The 22824-nt window shown below is 40.4% G+C and overlaps 1 protein-coding gene across 1 annotated transcript; it reads left to right on the top strand.

Annotated features, from left to right (window-relative positions):
• Positions 1 to 15537: 15537 nt before the first annotated feature.
• LOC149310380 (beta-defensin 13-like) lies at positions 15538 to 19076 on the top strand. Its single transcript, XM_089528813.1, has 2 exons — positions 15538 to 15648; positions 18642 to 19076. The coding sequence occupies exons 1-2, from the start codon at positions 15591 to 15593 to the stop codon at positions 18764 to 18766; spliced, it is 183 nt and encodes a 60-aa protein (XP_089384939.1). The 5' UTR covers positions 15538 to 15590; the 3' UTR covers positions 18767 to 19076.
• The last annotated feature ends 3748 nt before the right edge of the window (positions 19077 to 22824 follow it).

The following is a 22824-nucleotide window of genomic DNA, read 5'->3' as shown; positions in this document are numbered from 1 at the left end:
CTTCCAATGCAATCATAGGAAAGACTTTCAGATGATGTCACACTGATCCTGTCATTGTCCTGTCCAGGAAGCACAAATGACAGTGATCCCTCAAAAGACTTTCAAATGACGTCGTGCTGATCCTGTCATTGTCCCATCAGTGAAATGGAATTGTCCCATCCTTGCCCTTCATTTTGCATTAACAGAAGAACCCTTTTATGCAATTCCACTTCATAGACAGGTTTATGACAGGATCAGCGCATCAAGAGTGATGAAAGTCTTTTGCGCAATCACTGTCACAGATGGAGAAAGGATGGGCTTTACTCCTGTCCCCCATCTGATAATCTCCTCTGTCTGAAGATGTCCAGAGAAAGAGACTGCACCACTTCTCTAGATCATTGGTTCCATTGCCCAGTTACTCTCACTATCAAGAATTCCCTTCTAATGTTCAATCTAAATCTACCCATCTTTAATTTAAAACCATTAAACCTGATTCTACCATCTGGGGCAGCAGAGAACAAACCTGCATCCTATTCTCTAGGACAACCCTTGAGGTATTTTAAAGTGACACCCTTAGTCTTCTCTCGACCAAGCTGAATGTGCCGAACTCCTTAACCTTGCCATATATGTTTTGTTCTCCATATCTCTGACCATCCTTGCTGCCCTCCTCTGAACTTGCTACAAATTTGTCTACATCCTTCTTAAAATAAGGTATCCAAAACTGAACTTCGACCAGTACTTCGAATGAGGCCTGAAAAGTGCAGAGTATAGTGGAACTATTACTTCCCTTGATTTGGAAATTTTGTTTCTATTAATATCAGCTAAGCTATTATTCGCCTTCTTTGCTGAAGCATCACACACCTGGGTCATGTTCAGTTTATGATCAACAATAATCCAAATGTCCTTTTCACCTGTATCACTGTTAAAGCATGTGTTCGCCATCCTAGTCTCAAATTCAAAGCAGTGCAACTCAAAGTGAGAGAGCAAACATGGTGGTTTGAGATTGGACTACAGCTCTGGAGACAAGGGTTCAAAACCTGGCTCTAACATGTAAACCCACTGGGTGACCTTGGGCACATCATACTGTCTCAGCCTCAGAAGATGGCAATGGCAAACCCCCTCTGAAGAAACTTGCTGACAACCCCATGATAGTATCATTTTTGGGTTGCCATAACTCAGAAGTGACTTGAAGGCAAACAACAACAACAACAACTCAAAGTGATGGTGCACAGACTAGAGCTCGTTCCTGAACTATTGGCTAGTGGTCCATGATGAATTTTTCAGGGAAATGTGCAAATATGATAAGATGGTGCCAATTCCTGAGACATCATAGTAAGAGAATGTCGGTCCACCACATCAGACAGCTTGAACATCACTTCCTTAACTGAAATGTCTAGGGTTCTGCCTAGGTCAGTACCTTGGACAGCCTCATTGAAGTTTAGAATAAAACCCAGAGGGAGATTCACTACCTCACTGACATCAGAACCACTACCACCACTGACTATAGATGAAGGACATCCTAGAACATCCCAGGATTCTCCTGTATGGCTGCAAAACTGAGAAAGATATTGAGAATATTATCGCTATCTGTTGCATTTTTAGTTGAAGTGGATAATAGTATGCTGCAGCAGTGTGTGTGCATGTGTCTTCAACCTATGGCGACCCTATTGATAGCATCATTACAGTAAACTACATCCTGGTTTTAAAAAAAAAAAAACTTTGGAAGAGCCCTAATGTAGAGTCAAGGAATCACTACAATGTATGTACAGTATGTGTATGCCCCTTCAATTCATTTATGGTGACCCCCTTAATTGCATAGGGTTTTCTTAGACAAGGAATATTTAGAGGTGGTTTTGCCAGTTCTTTCCTCTAAAAAATAGCCTACAATACCTAGGTTTCATTGGCAATTTCCCATCCCATTCCCATAGCATGTATTAACCAGGGCTGACTCTGCCTAGCTACCATAGGCAAGGAATACTCAAAAGTGGATACCAAGAGCCCACTGTAACTGTGTGTGTGTGTTTGTGCCTTCAAGTCACCTGTTGATTTATAGAGACCCCATGAATTTCATAGAGTTTACATAGGCAGGGCATCGTCAGAGGTGGTTTTGCCAATTTCGTCTTCTGAAATATAGCCTACAGCCTTTGGGATTCATTGCCAGTCTCCCACCAAGTATTAACCAGGACTGAGCCTGCTTAGCTTCCAAGATCAGACCGAATCAGGTGCCCTTTAGGGTATTTAGATGATTTCCATGTCAAGTGGGAAATGGATCCTCTCTGGGTTTCATAATTTGAATTTTAAAAGAGCTATCCTCAAAACAGGCTTAGAATTTCAGGTCAGTCTTTAAAGTTCGAACTAAAACCCAGAGCAGGTTTAGCACTCCCTTGACATGAAAGCCACCACTGGGCTCATCCAATAAAAAGGTCTCCCTTAAGCTTACCCTATCTAGAACATGGGATCTCTTGACCTTCCTATTATGACCTAGTGGTAGAACTCAGAACTGAGAAGAGACCTACAGGCCATGAGGAAACATCAAATCCTCCCTACAGGCATTGACGCTAGTAAGTCCTGTAAAAGATTAGCTTCTCTCAATTCTTCCTCGATACCATTGATTTCTGCCGTTCTTCCTTGCTGCCCCTTATGCTTAAACTCCATCCCCAAATGTCTACATGACCCCTCTACTTTCTTTCTCCACCCCATCAAATTGCTTATTGCTATGAAACTTTCAGCTTTGACTCTCCAGACTTCAGCTCCAGACAAAATGGTAGTTACATTCTTGTAACTTTAACTTTTTAATTATTATATGTTCTCTGCAATTTAGGGGTCCCTTTCTGGGAGAAAGGCAACATATAAATTAAAATAATAAATAATAAGTAAATAAAATATATTTCTTCACAGGCATCTTCCTCCATTTTCTTTGCTTCTCTCCCTCACTCCCATTCCTACATTCCCTGTATTATCTCTTGCTTTTTCAAATTTTCAAACGGAATCTCCTAGTGGGCAAAGACTTGCATTTTTAGTTTTATGTTACTCTAAAGCAGGTGTCCTGCCAACGTTGTGGACATCAGCTCCCATGATTCTTGGCCACAGGCTTCCATAGCTAACATAGGCAAGGAATACTCAAAAGTGAATTCAAACAACCCACTGAAGATGGTGGGAGTTGTAGTGCTCAGTACCTGGAACCTACTCACCCTCTAAAGCTACCTGTGTATTAATGGTACTATATTCAAAATCATAATTACAACTTAATTTTCTCAGATACTTCTATTTCCCAACTTAGGACTGCCAGCTGCACTCAGAACAAAAACTGACTTCAGTAATATACTCCCTCCTTGTGTTACCTAAATAAAAAAGTAAAAACTAAAAGACTAACTATTCACCCCGTCCCTAGCTCCACTGTGGTGTTTAAGTCTGACCACACACTCTCAAATAATAATAAATTATTATTTATTGGGTTTCACGGCTGAGCAGGGAATTGAACCCTGGTCTCCATAGTCCAGCACTCAAACCACTAAACATCACTGGCCACCGGTTACCCAGATCCAAAACTTTTACTTTATATATGTCAAAAGCTGGAACATACAATTCTCTGCCTGTTGGAAAATGCCCTTTTTCCTGCTAAATGCAGACAAGCTATTGCTTCAACCCTTCTTTTCTGCTTTGCTTTAGTTTCCCTTGCAACACTCTTCCTTGTTTCCATTAAATTGGCAAGAAAGGAAACCCAAATCGTGTGTTCATTTCTGAAAAAGCTCCACTCTGCAAGGCTCATTTTTTCTAGGATTACTTAATATTTTGCCGTTGTTGTTACCTACCATCAGGTTGACTTCAACCTATGGCAGTCCTATGAATGAGATACCTCCAAATCCTCCTATTGTGAACAGCCCTGGTCAGGTCTTGCAGACTCAGAGTCGTGCCTTCCTGGAAAATAAGTCTGTCCATCTGTAATGCAGTCTTCCTGTGTTCTTGCTGCTTCTACCTTACCAAGCATTATTGTCTTTTCTAGTAAGTCTTGTCTTCTCACAATATGTCCAAAGTATAACAGTCTCAGTAAAGTTATCTTGTTTTCTAGGAACAGTTTAGGCTTGATTTGCTCTAAGACCCATTTATTTGTCCTTTAGCAGTCCATGGTATCAATAGCAGCACTCTTCACCAGCACCACATTTCAAGTGATTTGATTTTTTCCCCTATGGCATGGACAATTCTAACTTTAACATTCAGTGATATATTTTTACTCTTCAGGATCTTGTTTAGTTCTTCCATAACTGCCCTTAGTATTTTCTGTGTGTGCATATTGTGTGCCTTCAAGTAATTTCCAACTAATGGTAAACCTAAGGCGAACCTTATGGGGTTTTCTTGGCAAGATTTGTTCAGAGGAGGTTTGTCTTCGCCTTCCCCTGAGGCTGAGAGAATGTGATTTGCCCAGTGTCATCCAATGGGTTTTATAGTTGAGCATGAATCAAAACCTGGGCCCCAGAGTTGTAGTCCAATACTCAAACCACTACACCATGCTGGCTCTCTCCCTTATTATTAGTAGTGTTAAATAAACAATGCTGCAAATAGAAAATTCATTAGAAAAAATAGAGAAAAGGACCTTTATGGCTCCGGATCAACTCCAGAATTTCACACTGTGTCAATTATACTCTGATGTCTTGCCTTTTAGGTTACCATACTAAGAGCCATGAAGATATTTTGCCTTCTCTGTGCCAGTCTCTTCTTGGCCTTCCTGCCCAGTTCAGGTAAAGAAAACACCCACCAACTAACAAATGAATGATATAAATTTGCTCACCATCTCTAATTTGGCCCATGGAAGTTCCTCATGGGACCCATCCTCCATGGGACCCATCACTTCATGAGAGCCCAGCCCCTGGAAAGCCCAGCATTTTCAAAAAGCAACCAGCTGTGGGAGATTGGTGGCAGGAGAAAGATGGTGTTTGGCAGTGTGGAAAACAGATCATGTAACCATGGTTCACCAAAACGCTATTATGGGGGGTAGTGCGATAAGACATTATGCCAAACCAATATGCTTCCATTCTTAAATTTGTGTGATTGTCATGGGACAGCACGCTGGTGTGATAAAGTAGCAAGCCACAGAGTCCACTTGGGCCTTCAGTGACAGAAATGAATACAAGAGTCTTTCCAAGCTATGCATCTGCTTCCTCATGAGGAGTGCAACACCGTCCAGGGCAGGCACCTCCTCTAGCTCCTGGATTCAAGATCCACCAACTGATGCCTCTGTCCATGAGTGTGCTTTCTGAAAGGCACCCTCTACTCATGTCTCTTCCTTCTCCTCATCCCTGCAGGAGGTCCCAGAACAGGGTGCTTTATCAGCATGTTGCAAAGAGTAAAAAAATAAATCCATGTTTGTTCCGCAGACTCTCCCAACATAGATGGGGCTATGGAACAAACATGGGTGGTCTCTACTAGTTGTCTGGGTTACAGGCATGAAGCCACGCCACATGTCCTCCAACATTTCATAGATGAAAAGCTGGCAGCATGTGGCCAAGTAACATCAGAGTGTGGATAAGGTGGCAAAAGGTATGAATGTGGGAAAACAGACAAACTAGGGCTGCACTGCAGAATGCGGTGCTTTAACTGCCATGGGTCAATGCTATGAAATTCTCAGATATGTAGTTTTGTGAGCTATTTAGCTTTCTCTATCAGAGAGTTCTGATGCCACAATAAAATACAAATCCCAGGGTACCATAAGACAGGCTGCTACAGTTTGCTTCTGCCTGAATCTACAGGGAAGGGCAAGAGTTCTACCCCATCCTCTTCTCTTCCCATTGCTGAGTCAAATGAGTACAAGTTACATTCACACTTTCAACTACAGCAATGGAAGTAAGCTGAGGACAAAGGGAGAAGTGGGAGTTGGTGAGAGAAATGGGGACACTTTAGAAGCAGCTGAAAAAGTGGGATGACACAGGATTGATTGGAATTGTCCCTACTGCAACTACTGAAGGATATCACTGCCTAATGCCATTCAGATAGGAACTGAATCCTTTCCATTCTCTACAGTCTTAAGTCAACACACAAAAAGGGGCAACCCATTAGGACAGCTCAAACATTGTCTTTTCCTTTCCTTACAGGCAAAGGGGATTTTGTCACCCTGGGTTGCGTATTCCGAGGAGGGACCTGTGAAAATGATGCTTGCAAGGCTAATGAAGTGCAGATTGGGACCTGTTCCAAGACCAAAAAACTGTGCTGTAAGAAACCAAAATAAAGAGCTGTGTTGGACTGCAGGGAAAATGCAGCTGAAAAAGTAAGAATCAGGAACTGAACGTATGGAAACTGCAAAAGGACTCACTGATCTATGTATCTCACCCAAGAGAAGAAAGCCTGACATGGTCATTATCTTCATATTTCTGGATGTTTGAGGGTTGCTACAATGGATTTGTAAGTGTCTCTGCACTGCACAGTTACCGTTGTTGGGTGTCATTTTATAGTCATGGCTCCATCCTAAGGAATCCAGAGTTTTATAGTTTGGTGAAGTCTTAAATATCCTCCCAGGGAGAGCACTAACCCACTCTCTTGAACTACAATTCCCAAGGCAAATCCCAGGATTTCTTAGGTTAAAGCCATGGTAATTAAAGTGCTTTCAGACTATTACAACATTTTGCTACAGATTTTCTTAGATCTGTCTCTTTAGGAGGGTATGGATGTGCCTGTTATAAAGGGTCAGGCCTTGGAACAATCACATCTTTCCATTTGTGGACCTTCACTGACTATGTCTACTTCTAGTGGGAAGTGACAACAGCTGTGACCTATCCCTATGGACTCTCACTGTAGCATCCACAGTTTATAGCTATGAATTTGGGGTTGCTCAATATGAGGTTGAAAAATCTTAATAAAGATAAGTCCTTGAAGTGAATACAAGATGCTCTTTAGTCACTGATGATGGTGATTCTGGTCTGTTTTGGATATTACTGGGAACAAGAAAGATTTGCTTGTTTGCTTTGAATGTGTACATGCTATAGACTCTGGAGTGGTTTATAGTAAAATAAGCAGCAATAAAGTACATCATAATTAACAAAAAGAATTTCAAGTTTTACAATCCTATTTTTTAAAATAATGTTTATGTTCTCCCTTTCTTTCATAAGAAAGAATTCTGAAATTTCTCTGAGCAAACATTAAGAGCAACGACAATGAGTGGCTTCTAGGTTATTGGGGCAATGAATCTGCTCTGGGTTTTCACCTCAGCCTTAAAGGAACTATCAAAGGAACTGAAAGCTGTTTTGGACAAATAATTGTTTAGGGAGATGGATATGTTTAGCTTGAAGAATAGAAAATAGATAAGTGACATGATACCTATCTTTAAGTATCTGAAGGAACATTATATAGAAAATGAAAAAAAAATCTTGTTTGTGCTGCTGCAGAAACCAAGACATGAACCAGTAAATTTAAATCACAAGCAAAGAGGTTTTGCCTAAATATTAGAAATAACTTATTGATGGTAAGATCTGCTCAACAGAAGGAAAGACTGCCTTAGAGAGTGGCAGACTCTCCTTCATTGGAGGCCTGTGAAAAGAGAGATGGCCATCTTTTGGGAATGCTTTAGTTGTGTATTCCTGCATGGCAGGGGCCTAGACCATGTGGCCAGTGGGATCCCTTCAAATTCTATAATTCTCCAATTTTATGACTATGCCACTGGTCCCTGGCACACTGGGAAAAATGCTCATCTCTCACAGCAGATAGCTATGGAGTATTCTAATGAAAAACTGTACCATAATAAATGGGTTAAGACTGTACAAGATTGCAGCACAGACTCAGCAAAGCACATGCAATTTTAGGCTGCATCCATAGGAAAAGTGTCTAGATCAAGGGAAGTAATAGTACCAATCTATTCTGCTTTGGTCAGACCTCACTTCAAATATTGTGTCCAGTTTTGGGCACCACAATTCAAGAAGGATGTGGACAAGCTGGAGGGTGTTCAGAAGAGGATAACCAAATGGTGAAAGATTTGTAAACCATGCCCTACAAGAAACAGCTTAAGGAGCTGAGTGTGCTTAGCCTGGAGAAGAGAAGGATAAGAGAGGAAATAATAGTCATGTTTAAATATTTGAAGGGATGTCATATTGAAGATGGAACAAGCTTGTTTTGTGCTGCTCCAGAGCAATGGATACAAGCTACAGGAAAAGAGATTCCACCTGAACATTATGAAGAACGTCCTGACAGTAAAAGATGTTCAACAGTGGAACACACTGCCTCAGACAGTGATGGAATCTCCTTCTTTGGAGGTTTTTAAACAGAGCTGGATGGCCATCTGTCAAAAATGCTCTGATTGTGGGTTGGACTGGATGACTCTTAAGGTCCCTTCCAACTCTATGATTCTATGATTCTGTGTTCTGTAGTTATTGGCTTAACCTGCTGAGTAAGTTAAATGGCTCAGCTTTGGGAGAAATTACAAAGCATTAGAACAGCATGCCTGAAATGTTGCCCACTGGCTCTGTTTTGACTTTGTTCTTTGCCAAAGGGAACCCCACCCCCTTGGTACAAGATATGGTAAGAACTGTGACTACTGCTAAGTAAACACAGACTTTGGTAGCTGGAGACCAACAACTATCATGAGTGGCTTGCACAATGAGACACATTTAGAGGCAAATATGTTCAGTATCCCCTTCCTGGTAGATGTCAACTGGGAAACTAGATGAAAGTTGAAAGACAAAGGTAACCAAGGGGAAAAAATCCAAGCATGCAAATACTTTATTAATACCTAGTCCATAGAAGAGAAGGCCAGGAAGATGAAGCAGCTTGTTTTCACTGACCTAAAGGACAAGTCAAATTCTCTCAACCTCAGGAGACCTTGGACAATTTTTCTGTATAGATTCTTAAAAAGTTTGGATAGCCATCTATCTCTCACAGTGTTTTAGTGCTGACAGGAGACTGGATTTCATGACCCTTATAGTCCCTTCTAACTCTACAGTTGTATGATTTTATGAAAGCAGAAGAGCTTTCAAATTCTAACAAATGTTTCATCAAAGTGTGAAATATAAAAGTTAGATAAGCATAATGACTTAATCTTTATTGCACATTTAAAAAACTTACTCGGCTATTACTGTTTGAAGTTTAATTGCTTTCTACGAACTTTTCTGTGAACTGAATTAGGTATTACAGTCCTAACTGAACACCTTAGATCGACACATATATATGCATAGCATCATAGAATCATAGAGTTGGAAAAGACCTCAAGGGCCATCCAGTCCAACCACCTGCCATGCAGGAAATCTAAATTAAAGCATCCCCGACAGATGGTCATCCAGCCTCTGCTTAAAGACCTCCAAAGAAGGAGACTCCACTACACTCTGAGGGAGTGTGTTCCACTGTCGAACAGCCCTTACTGTCAGAAAGTTCTTCCTAAAGTTGAGGTGGAATCTCTTTTCCTCTAGCTTGCATCCATTGTTCCGTGTTCTAATCTCTGGAGCAGCAAAAAACAAGCTTGCTCCCTCCTCCATGTCACACTGCTTCAAATATTTAAACAGGGTTATCATATCACCTCTTAACCTTCTCTTCTCCAGGCTAAACATCCCCAGCTTCCTAAGTCACTCCTCATAGGGAATGATTTCTAGACCCTTCACCATTTTAGTGGCCCTCCTTTGAACACGCTCCAGTTTCTCAATGTCCCTTTTGAATTGTGGTGCCCAGAACTGGACACAATACTCCAGGTGGGGCCTGAAAAGAGCAGAATACAGTGGCACTATTACTTCTCTTGATCTAGACACTATACTTTTATTGATGCAGCCTAAAATTGCATTGGCCTTTTTAGCTGCTGTGTCGCACTGTTGACTCATGTTCAACCTGTGGTCTACTTGGAGTCCTAGATCCCTTTCACATGTAGTTTCATTCAGCCAGGTGTCCCCCATCCTATACCTGTGCATTTCATTTTTCTGCCCTAAGTGCAGTACCTTACATTTCTCTGTGTTGAATTTCATTTTGTTAGATTTGGCCCAGCTTTCTAGTCTATTCAGGTCATTTTGAATTTTGATCCTGTCCTCTGGAGTATTCGCTATTCCTCCTAATTTGGTGTCATCTGCAAATTTGATAAGTATGCTCCCAATTCTGTCATCCAGGTCATTGATAAAGATGTTGAATAACACTGGGCCCAGGACAGAGCCCTGTGGGACCCCACTGGTCACTTCCCTCCAGGATGAAAAGGAGCCATTGCTGAGCACCCTTTGGGTTCAGACAGTCAACCAATTACAGATCCACGTAACAGTTGCCTTGTCTAGCCCACATTTTACAAGCCTGTTTGCAAGAATATCATGGGAAACCTTGTCAAAGGCCTTACTGAAATCAAGATATACTATATCCACAGCATTCCCTTCATCTACCAAGATGGTAATTTTATCAAAGAAAGAGATCAGATTTGTCTGGCATGACTTCGTTCTCTGAAACCCGTGTTGACTTTTTGTGATTATGGCATTGCTTTCTAGATGTTCACAGACTCTCTGTTTAATGATCTGCTCCAGAATCTTTCCTGGTATTGATGTCAGACTAACTGGACGATAACTGTTGGGATCCTCTTTTTTCCCCTTTTTGAAGATGGGGACAACGTTTGCCCTTCTCCAGTCTGCTGGGATTTCTCCTGTTTTCCAGGAGTTCTCAAATATGATTGCCAATGGCTCCAATATTACATTTGCCAGTTCTTTTAATACCCTTGGATGGAGTTCATCTGGTCCCGGAGACTTAAATTCATTTAGATTAATAAGGTGTTCCTCTACTATCTCTTTACTTATTCTGTGCTGAAATTCCCCTATTCTGTCCTCTGCTCCATTATCCTCAGGTTGAGCTCCATTTGCCTTTTCTGAGAAGACTGAGGCAAAGAAGGTGTTGAGTAATTCTGCCTTTTCTCTGTCTTCTGTTAACATTTTGCCATCTTCTCCACGCAGTGGCCCTACCGTTTCCTTCTTCTTCCTTTTGCTGTGGACATATCCAAAAAAATCCCTTTTTATTCTTTTTAACCTCTCTAGCAAGCCTGAGTTCATTCTGTGCTTTCGCTTTTCTGATTTTACCCCTACACATACCTGCTATTTCTTTGAATTCCTTTTTTGTGATTTCCCCATTTTTCCATTTCTTATACATGTCCCTTTTTAATCTTAGCTCGGTTGAAAGTTCCTTAGTCATCCATCCTGGTTTCTTGAGACACTTCCCATTTTTCTTCCTCATTGGAACTGTTTTAATTTGTCCCTTCAGTATCTCCCTTTTGAGAAACTCCCATCCGTCCTGAACTCCCTTCTCTTTTAGTATTTCTGACCATAGGATCACCCCCACTTTTTCTCTAAGAGGATTTTCAGACCTGGATCAATGTTGCTGAAAGGAGCCAAGAACGACCTTAAAAAGTTCAGGAAGGGTCTGTGTTTGAAAGCCAGGAGCACTTCTTCCATCACCATGGAAACGTTTCTCCCTCTTAGCATGCCTGAATCATTCCAGGGGAGTGAGTTTAAGCCAGGTCTGAAAATCCTCAGAGTTTGCTGAAATCAGCTTTCTTAAAGTCTAGAATGCGTGTCTGACTATGCTGGGCTTCTCCTTTCCATTGTATAACAAACTCCAGGAGAACATGGTCACTTCCACCTAATGATCCCACCACTTGCACCCCATTAACCAAGTCATCCTTGTTGGTTAGGATCAGATCTAAAATAGCTGACCCCCTTGTTGCCTCTTCCACCTTTTGGACCATGAAATAGTCTTCCAGGCAAGTGAGGAATTTGCTAGACCTTGAGGATTTTGCTGAGTTTGACTTCCAGCAAATATCAGGGTAGTTGAAGTTGCCCATCACTACCACATCTCTCTTTTCTGACTGTGTGGTCATCTGTTCTAGAAAGATATCATCCAATTCCTCAGTCTGACTTGGGGGTCTGTAGTAGACTCCCACCGTAACATCCTTGTTGTTTCCCTCCCCTTTGATTCTTATCCAGATGCTCTCCACCTGGCTTCCAGGATTGATGTCCTGGATCTCTTCACTGGTGTAAATATCCTTGACATATAGTGCTATTCCTCCTCCTTTCTTGTTTGGCCTGTTTCTCTTAATAAGGTTATACCCCTCTATTTCCACATTCCAATCATGAGACTCATCCCACCAGGTTTCAGTGAGGCCTATTATATCATATTTGCTTTGTTGTACAATGAGTTCGAGTTCATCTTGCTTGTTTCCTATGCTCTGTGAATAAGTGTAGAGACATTGCAGACCATGGGTTCCCCTTTACTTGCTGCCTGTGCAAGACTTTTTACCTCTCACTTTTGGGTCCTTGCACGGTTTGCCTTGTTTCTTCTATGGCAGTCTGGCTATTTTCTCCAGCCCTTTTGCCTTCCAGAATATTGTCTCCCTCTCCCACATAACTCAGTTTAAAGCACTCATATACATTAATGATTTGTAACATTGAATAGAATGGGGTACAGTAATAATTTTGTATGCAATTGTTGATACTGCACAGTTCCAAATGATAAGAGAATTAGCACAATCACATGTCTTCTGTCTGCGTATGCATATTGCCAAATTGCTGTGGGGTATAGCAGTGATATACCTGAAACATCTGCTATGCATGACGAAAAACCAATGAATTGAAGTAAATCAGCAGAAGGGGTTGCCCAGTCTCTCCTCCAGTCTCTTCTGTAGTTGGAGAGAGCTGTACTAACAACTGGTTTCTTTTCCATTCTTAAATCTCCTTATGTACAACTGCAAAAAATTAATGGCCCACTGCACACATTGTAACACTGGACACTCTTATCCATGTGGTCTGATTATAAAATTATTTCCACACATCTGAGGAAGTAGACCAAGTCAACAAAAGCTTATGCTACAACTTCTTTTACACAGTCTCAAAGGTGCCACCAGATCTCATTGCATACTGATATTTCAGACTAACACAACTATGTCTCTGAATTCTGAAACAATAACATTCTAAATTCTATAGACCGGGTAAGCACCTATGGCCCTCCAGATACTGTTGAACTACAACTCCCAGCAGCTCTAGCCATCACAGGCATAATTGTGGGAGTTGCAGTCTAGAAATCTGTAGACTCCATAATAACTATATGGAGAAAGCGGCTAAGCTATTAAAACAAATCTCTCATCATTAATGTTACCCACTTGAGAACTTGTCCATAGGACACTCCAAGACCAATTAATTCTTAGAGGAATTTTATATTTAGATCAAACAGAGTGGCTGGGGGTGGACAGCCCAGGAATCTTTTATCCAATGTCTACGGGGTCAGATTTCATACAGAACTCCAGAGGCAATGTTTTCAAATAACAATAATAACAACTTTATTGAGAGAAATAGACACATACACACTCACAGCTCACACAATATGCTATGCTACTAGTCTTCCAAAATGCAAAATATTTCAAAAATCCAAACTCTGAAACACTTCTGGTTCAAAATTTTGAGACCACTTTGGATAGCGGTGTCAAACTGCATTAATTTTGCCAGTGTGGCAGCAGCCTGGATTAGATGCCCCAGACAGTCTACATGAAGGAAGGAAACAATTGTAGAGTTCAGGAGCTTTGACATTACTACTACCCAATCCCTCATATATGTTGCCTGAGGTGAAACCCTCACTCTGTCTAATGGTAGAGATGGCCAAGAACAGATGGCTAGTAGAGGACCCTAGAAAGTACTATCCCTCACCAAGTTTGCTGTTGCGTTGATCACATGGGTTTCCAAAAGTGGTCACAAGATACTATTGAAGAAGAGGAACCTTTGGCCCAGTTTAGAAGGACTCTTTTTCATGTTCTTATCTAGTCTCAGGTCAGTCACACAAGAATGAGAACAACATGTAACTGGCATCAGGAATATCCATACACTCTGCTAATAATGACTCACCTGGTATCAACCTGAGAACTTTTCAGAAGACCCTACTCTCTATCCAAGAAGCAACACCAATCCAGTTATCCCTTGTGAGGGTGTCTCTTTGGTGGTGGAATGGGAATGAGTTTCTGTGCCCCAGTCTAAAATATAGTTGTGGACATTAAGCACCTCAGGCCAGTTTTCTGCAATCAGGCACCCTCTAAAAGTGTTGTACTGTAGTCCCACACCAGTGTGGCCTTTGGTGATGATGGGAATTATTGTCCAAAACATCTGGAGATCACTAGCTGGTAGATGTCTGCTTTAGATTAGCAGAAAGAGATCCTCATCCCTCTTTTGAGGAGTGGCGGCTTGGATTCAATTATTCATGGATGGGACTAGCATAGCATGAGTGCAGCTACATGAAGCAAGGCAGGCAGCAAAGATATGATACCTGTGTTGTGAGCCAACATGATGTAGCACTTTGAGTACTGGACTGGGATGATGGGAGACCAGGGTTCAAATCTTCATTCAGCCATGGATGCCTGCTGGGTGATCTCAGGCAAGTCACACTCTATCTGACTAAGAGGAAGGCAATAGTGAACCTCTTCAGAATAAATCTTGCCAAGAAAGATTGAACTAAATCTAGAATCAGGTTGCCATAAGGTGGAGTCAACTGGAAGGTATTTAGCAACAACAATTCATATTCATATTTGTTGTTGTTAAATGCCATCAAATTGACTTCAATTCCTGGCAACCCTATGAATGAGAGACCCCCCCAAAGTCCTTCTGTTATCAACTGAACTGCTCAGGTCTTGCAGATACAGAGCCATGGCTTTCTTAATTGAGTCTATCTTTCTGGAATGTGATGTTCATCTTTTCCTCTACTTTACAAAGCATTGAAAACCAATGTTTTCAGAAAGAAAGAGAGAGGCCCAGCTGAGGTAGTTGATGGTGACAAGAGAGGCAGTTCAAGATTTTATTGAGAAATTCCAAACAGACAATCACCTGATCTAGATGGTTTCCATTCCTAAGAAGTCAACACTGAAATCAATTATTAGTAATCAGTCAATTAACAATCAGCTGTTAGCATCATGATAAAGTACTGTAGTAACAATGTCCAGTGGTGTGAAAGTGTTAGCTTTTATCAATGACCTTGCTGGATATTTTTTGCATTCACTTTAGCTGGAGATTCTGCATTTAGCAGGGAACTGGGCCTGATGGTCCACGGGCCCCTTTAAATTGTATAATTCTTCGTCAATGGAGTACTGAATCCCTCCGGGTTTTAGTTGGGACTATTAATGTCTAAGGTGCTAAACATATTTGAAGCTAAGTCTTGGAAATGAATATTGTTTTTTTACAAATTGAATACAATTTTATAAATTATTTTTATCCTCCTACTTCTTCTTCTTCCTTTTTATTTTAAAAAATTAAACGATAGGATCCCCATGTTTTTAAAATAAATCACGGCCATAATCACTCCCATCATGTCATCACTCAGCTGGCGATCAATCTCAATGGAGTTTGACCTGAAGTGGATGAGTATGTAGCAAGGCTTCTTGATTATTTAAGTTTTCCTATAACACACCTTCTTCGGTCTGCAGTCGAACTTGTTTGGCTTTTATGTGACAGCTGTATTACCTCACAAAAAAAAGTTATATTTGCTCAAGCTGCAATGGGGAAAGTCCTACCACCTTGGCTGGCTTCCCAGCCTACTGTTTTCCAACCCCCTGGGGCCTATAAACACAGAGGTTATTCAGCTCAGTTGCTTGTAGGCTTCACTCTGCAAGAGTCCACTCAAATGAGAACTCCACTTGCTCATTTGAAGACACCATGAAATTCCTTCACCTGCTGTGGGCCTTGCTTCTCTTCTTCTACCAGTCTGTGCCAGGTGAGAAATGAAAGCTGAATGAACAGAAGGCAAAGAGATTAGGAGTTCTGTCTAGCAAGGATGAGGGATCTTTGGCTTTTCAGCTATTTTTCTCTCCAGCTCCCAGGAGACCCAAATAGCATGCAATGGCATCAATAAGGCTGGCACCATATAGTGCTGTAACTCATCATGTCAACCCACATTGACTTTCTCCCAGACTGTACTATAAAGAATCCCTAGTAATAGTTTTTTCCCCCTGTACTGATGTTACTTGTAAATTGTAATTCTTGTATATCACTGAATGTACTGGGAATATTAACAACAGAAACAACTATAAAATTAAAATTATACCTTTAAAGTCCCATATTATACGCACTGCCTAAATGTATTTACATGTGCATAGTTTCATGTGGTCAAAGTGAAAGTTTGGTAAGAGGTTATAATTCTTATTCTTATTATATTTATTTATATCCTGCTTTCCCCACCACCAGCACCCAAAATTGGGACACCAAGCGACTTACAAAGTAAAATAACAATACAATTAAAATCATAAATTAAAAGGCATTAGAACAGAATTAAACTTGTACAGTATTTTTTTTAAAAAAATCACTGATTAATAGAATAAAATATTTAAAAAGAATAAAATTAAATTAAAAATATAAAGGCGATTAAAAACAGTACATATTAAAGCAATTAAAAATACTAAAGTGCATTAAAACAATACAAATAAAACTAGGTACAGGCCCTTTAAAAAACTTCAAAACCGCCTTATTGTAACCACATCTGACCTCCGCAGCCAAAATAATCTCACAGTGAGATTTCTCAAACAGGTACTGTTTACTCTCTCCCCAGAGTTGCAAAAGAACTTGAAAGTGATGAACAGTCGAAGCCCAGAATTAACACTGTACAGCCACCTCAATGATCAGTTCCGACACAGGCCTGCAAAACTGAGAGTCGTAATTTTTAATGCGTATTTATTAATATGAAAAACAGCATACAAAAGATACAAGACACAGAACATTAAACAACATACATACATACATAAAATACAATACTTCCTAACTGCTTCATTTCCCCTCATAACCTTAATGTAATCAAATCATACCTCTTACACTATCAATTGATTCAATAATATCCCACAAAGTATTTCTTAATTACTCTTTACTTTCATATTTACAACTATAAAGAAAAAGGATTCCTTTACTCCAAACCCATTATAAAACTTGAGCCTTTATATTTCTCTCTATATTTTATTACCGGATCCCACTCTTTTTTGAAATTCTCTATTGGATTCCTTCTTATCAATTGAATTAATTTATCCATTTTCATATACTCATATAACTTATTTAACCAAAAATTTATATCTGGAGCTTCTTTTAGCTTCTATCTAGGTGGATAAACTACTCTAGCAGTTGTGGTCATATAAAAAAATTAATTTCCCAAATCTCTTACATTGATCTTCATTTACAATCATACTCAGTAAATACAATTTAGGATCTAAGCATTCCTCTATCTGAAGTATTTCTCTTATCTGCATATGTATTTTGTTCCAGAATTCTTTCGCCTTCTCACAACGGCACCAGACATGACAAAAGGTTCCAATTTCTTTATCACACTTCCAGCAGATATTATTCATATTTTTACTCATTTTTGATAACCTATATGGAGTGGTACCATCGAAACTGCATTTTATACCAGTTCTCTTTTAAATCATAATTCAACATATATCTCAAGCCTTTTCCCCATATTTGCTCCCACCATTCCAGTTTTATAGTCTGACCTACATCTTGGCCCCATTTAACCATGAATGTTTTGATAGTCCCCTCCTCCAAATAATATCTTAATAACAACTTGTAAAATTTTGATATTTGATTATTATTTTTTCTCATCTTATAATATTATCTATCTCAGGATCCCATTCTGTACAGCCATATAACCTAACATCAGTCATAAACCTTTCTTTTATCTGCCTATATAAAACCCAACTGCAATCATATCCTTTTTACTAATATTTCATCATATACCCATCTTTCTTTACTCAGTTGTTCATTAGGCCTCGTTTAAAGATACCCAACCTGGTAGCGATTCTTTCCACCTTACTCTTAATAGATTTCAATAGTCATGTAATTAAGTGATCTCTGTTAAGAATACAGAAGAAGATTTAAAAAATTATTGATCTTCTGGTTTTATAAGAATTTGGTATCCCACAATGACTTCAAATTTGCTCCACTGCATACACTTTTTTCACAACTTGTCTTGATGTTACTGCATTACATTATATGACTGTATGAAATGGTCCTGTAAAGGATTATCTTGCAAAGAATAAGAAAGGTGTTAAAGTCTTTGAATAGATTTTCAAAACACTTTAATTGGTTGACATGAAAGACACAAATCTTTTCAAAAGCATGAAAAGAAATTGCACTGGAACATCAGCATCCACACTTACTCAAAGCTGAGTAAGAACTGACTTGATAAAAATATTGAATTTGTAACAGAACTGTTTGTGGTATGAAGTTTTTATTGTGTTTTTTAAAAAAATTCATCAAAGAAAAATACATTAAAATCAGCTACAAAATTGAAAAAAAGTTTTTTTTTTCATCACAACCCTGTGTTATTGCTGCTTCAAGAGGCTTTCCCCCAAAACTAGAGATTCAGACTGATCTCCTTGGAATCCCAATCCACCTCTTTGTGCTTCCTGAGATAGCCATTCTTTCCTTCTGCATGATAGCATTATCATTATAGAGTAGAGAAGAGGGAACAGAACATTTCCCTTCCCAGAAGGCTCAGGCAAGAGCAAACTGCTGCACCCTTTCCTAGCTTGTCTGTTCTTCCTCATTATTAACTTTTGCCATCTTGACCACACTCTAATTTCCTTGGACACACCGTTTCTGATTTTCATCTGCAAAATGTTGGTGGGTATGTAGTCTGAAGTCATGCCTCTAACCCTTTGCTCTGCTGCCTCCATACACCAAGTTTCATTTCCACTCTCACCTGAACCTCTTTTCTCAAAACAGCAATAGGAGACCTTTATGATACTCTGGAGTGCCACAACCGTCATGGACGCTGCCGAAGAGTTTGCTTCTACAACGAAGGGCGGATTGGCACATGCACTGGCCGGCGGCAGCTCTGCTGCAAGTAAAGGAGGCAAACAAGAGTTGTGGAAGAAGCCCCAGGATGATCCAAGATCTGAAAGGAGATCCCGTATAACAACACGAAAACAGAAAAAAGAAATATGGAGAATGCAACTCAAACTGGACACTACCTTGGCTCCTTTCTTCAATCATATATGGCCCTCATGATTTGCCAAGCACCCATGTGTGCTTCGTCCTTCTACCAAACTATTCTTTAGCTCTTTCAAATTATGTATGGCAACTGCAGGATACAAGGAACTTCATCACACGAGGCTAAGAAGTGAAATTTTAACAGGATAAAAGCATCTTTCACTGGTACTTATTGCACAATATCATTTCTGTTTGTTACTGTAATGCACCTTTTCACTGACAGGCAAAACCTGTCAATAAGCTCTCAGTCACACTCTTACTCCATTACTGCCTTTTGTGTGATAGGCCCCTTCTGCTACAGTTCCACTTTTCAGGTAGTCACAGTGTGAGTGGCTGTCCTGTCCCTCTCTTCTCTCCACAATTACAGCCCCTAATAGCTTCCCAAAGCCAGAGCTGGGGATGTTTAGCCTGGAGAAGATAAGGTTAAGAGATAATATGATAGCACTGTTTAAATATTTGAAGGGATGTCATATTGAGGAGGTAGCAAGCTTGTTTTCTGCTGCTCCAGAGAACAGGACCCGGAACAATGGATGCAAGGTACAGGAAAAGAGATTCCACCTCAACATTAAAAGGAACTTCCTGACAGTAAGGGCTGTCCAACAGTGGAACACACTTCCTCAGAGAGTGGTGGGATCTCCTTCCCTAGAGGTCTTTAAGCAGAGGCTGGATGGCCATCTGCCGGGGATGCTTTGATTATGTGTTCCTGCATGGCAGGGAGCTGGACTGGATGGCCCTTGTGGTTTCTTCCAACTCTGAGAGTCTATGAGCCTATGATTCTACTATGTGCACATTCGCACAATAGTCAAGCTTTGGGAGATGGTTGGCAGCCATGATCACTCATTCCCACCCTTCCTTCTAGAAGCAACATTTGTCCATGTGAGAAATAGCTCACACAACCGTGAGTTCCTAAAAGTGCTAACATGGGGGGGGGGGGGGTGATAATAAATGATGCCAAACTGACATTCTTCCATTCTTAACCTAGCTCAATTGTGGAAGTGTGCAAAAGTATGATGGAGTCACATCAGCCCATTGGGGGATCTTGGAGGACCACACACTCCAACACAACCTAACAAGAGGAAAAAAAAATAAAAAAATACCTCCAAATGAGCCCAAAGCATGAGCGTGGTGGGCATTTTTTTGACATTTTCTTAGCCCCCACAACAGAGCATTTTAGATCCAGGAGAGGCTTTTTAAACAAAATAAAACAAAAAAAAAAAAACGCTTGAATTGGCTGGATGGGTTGAGGGCAACAAAAATGTCCCCCATCCCTCTAAGGGATGTTTGGGGCCATTTGGGGGCAAAAAGTAATGGCCCTGGGGGGGCTTAGGGGAAAATAAGATGGCCCAAGGGAATGCATGCCACCAATAGTTTGCCCATCCCAATCTACAGGGGCCTCCAAATGGGTTGGGAAGTTGGTGACATTTTTCACTAGTTCTTAGTTTTGTGTATATGTGTGTGTGTATACACACACAAATTTCAGCTGTCCTCAGACTATTTTCGTACTATTCCAGGCACCAGCTGGTTATTCGTATCCTCAAGAGATGGTTTTGTTTTGTTTCATTTAATTTTGAGTCATATTGAACTAAAATGATCTTCCATGCCTTTCTCTTTTTTCAAAACTGTTTTTTATAGTTATAGTGCATCCATGAAATGACACTTTTGAACAAGAGCACTGTAACTAAAAAAAAAAATCAAGGCTGAAGAAAATTTCCCCTTCAACCCATAGGATGGCCTCAGCAAACTATAGCCTTTTCTAGATAAGTCTAAAGAAATATGACTTCTTTTGATATCATTCCTCAGGTTTTGCCAGTTGTTGTCTCCTCTGCCTACACTCATTCCATTCTTGTTAAGGCTGTTTTGTGCAGTGATTCCTTGGATATACACAAAGTCTGCTACTACACTAAAGAAATAAAGCAGTTTGATACCCTTTTAACTTCCATAGTTCAATGCTATGGAATGCTGGGACGACAACAAAATTTTCTGAGATGGTCCTACTCTATGAAGGCCTCAGTTTATCAAAATCTTTGGAAGAGCCCCAATATAGATCGAAGAAATTGCTACAAAAAACTCTCAAAAGAGAAAGTAACTAGGAGGGGAGAACTGGCAAAAGCCAGCAAACGTGCTATATTGGGATAATTTATGCTATTATTATTATTATTATTATTTACCAACTTTCTCCCACTACAGGGACTCAAGGCGGCTAACAAGTACAGTGCCCCCGGGTCATATGCGGGCACGCTATACGCGAATTTAAGCTTACGCAGGGAAGCCGCATGGGAGCGCACGGGGCAGCGCATCCCATTGGAATGAGTGGGGCGCGTGCCCATGGCAGGCCCGCACCACCACGCCACCGCATGCATGAGCCCCATTCATTCCAATGGGGCTTGAGCATGCACGGAATTCAGATCCCCTGCATAATCCGAGGGCACTCTGTATAAAACAATAGCATTTAAAAACATTACAGCAATATTAAAATACATAAAAACAAACAATTTTAAAAACAAACAATTTTAAGAATCAAAACAGTTATACATTAAAATATAACATGTTGAAATACAAACCTTTAAAATTTGTTTAGTCCAGCATTAAAAACCCAGTCCTTCTCAGTATTATTATGCTTCTTTAGCTGGAAAAGCCCAGTACCTGTGTTTTATTCCAGCAGGTGGCAGCATTCACCCAGTTTACATTATTTAAAGAAAAGGTTTAGGGAAGTCTTAGTTATCCTACTGATGTACAGTTTTCATGTACAGTTCTTTGATGGTTTATGGCCAATGTGATAACTGTCCTTTTCTGTACTCCATTCCACTCTGATTCCACCCCACCATTATGGAATGCATGCATTCAAACCTTGCTGCTGTGTGCCGTCAAGTTGTTTCCTGGCTATGGCTACCCTATGGCACACTTATCATGGGGTTTTCTTGGCAAGATTTGTTTAGATGATGTTTACCATGGCCTCCCACTGAGGTTTAGAAAAGATGACTTGTGCAAGGTCACCCAGCGTTTCCATGTCCAAGGGAGATTTGAACCCTGGTCTCCCAGAATCCAACACCAAGGCCACTATACGGTACCGATTCTCATGCATTTGAACAGCTAGAATATTGTACTCCATCAGTGCAATTGAGGAAATGGAGTATAAGTATGTGTGTATCTTCAAGCTGCCTTTCAATTTATGGCAACCCCATGAATCCCATACAGTTTTCTGACTAATCAGAGGTGGTTTACCAATTCCTTCCTCTGAAATATAGCCTACAGCACCTGGTATTTGTTGGCAGTCTCCCGTCCAAGTACTGACATAGCTGACCCTGTTTAGCTTCCAAAATCAGACAGGATCTGGTGCTTTTAAGGTATCTCAGTCCTTCAGATAAATTAAAATACATAATTATACTCTAGTATCTAATAAATGCAACACCATTTTCTAGCTAAGTCCAGAACACTGCAAGTGGGTCCTCAGCTTTTGTATTTGGTTTTGGTTTCTAGTTTGTTCTTGCTTAAAATTTGGGCAAGTCACACTCTCCCAGCCACTGAGGAACGCAATGGTAAATCCCCTGTGAGCAAATGTTGCTGAGAAACCCTCATTATAGGTTCACCTTATGGTCACCATAAGGTGGAAATGACTTGAAGGCACACAACAGCAGCAAAATAATGTCTGGCAGCTATGGAATTATTTTTTTGAAAATCTGTTTTTGCTATTACCAACTCCATTCAATCTTCCTGGAAAATGTGAAGTGGAAGGCTTTCATGGCTGGCATCCATGGTTTTTTGTGGATTTTAACGTCAGGAAGAAAATCTTGAAGAACATGGCCACATTCCTGGAAAATGTACGCTTCACCAGGAAGAGGTGCCTCTCATGTTGTACATTCACACATTCTCAACTTTGTAGCACCTCTCCCTATTCCCCCATCCCATTGTCTGACAG

The sequence above is a fragment of the Sceloporus occidentalis genome, unplaced genomic scaffold (assembly GCF_023333645.1).
Source record: "Sceloporus occidentalis isolate IW3139 unplaced genomic scaffold, rSceOcc1.0.p SCAF_6, whole genome shotgun sequence".
In the NCBI taxonomy this organism is placed as follows: domain Eukaryota; kingdom Metazoa; phylum Chordata; class Lepidosauria; order Squamata; family Phrynosomatidae; genus Sceloporus; species Sceloporus occidentalis.
Note: the sequence above shows the minus strand (reverse complement) of the source record. Positions and strands in the feature narration are given on the sequence as shown.

Coding starts and splice junctions, on each gene's coding strand:
- LOC149310380 (XM_089528813.1), top strand. CDS start 15,591: ATGAAATTCCTTCACCTGCTGTGGGCCTTGCTTCTCTTCTTCTACCAG. Junction 15,649..18,641: donor CTTCTACCAGTCTGTGCCAG/GTGAGAAATGAA, acceptor TTCTCAAAACAG/CAATAGGAGACCTTTATGAT.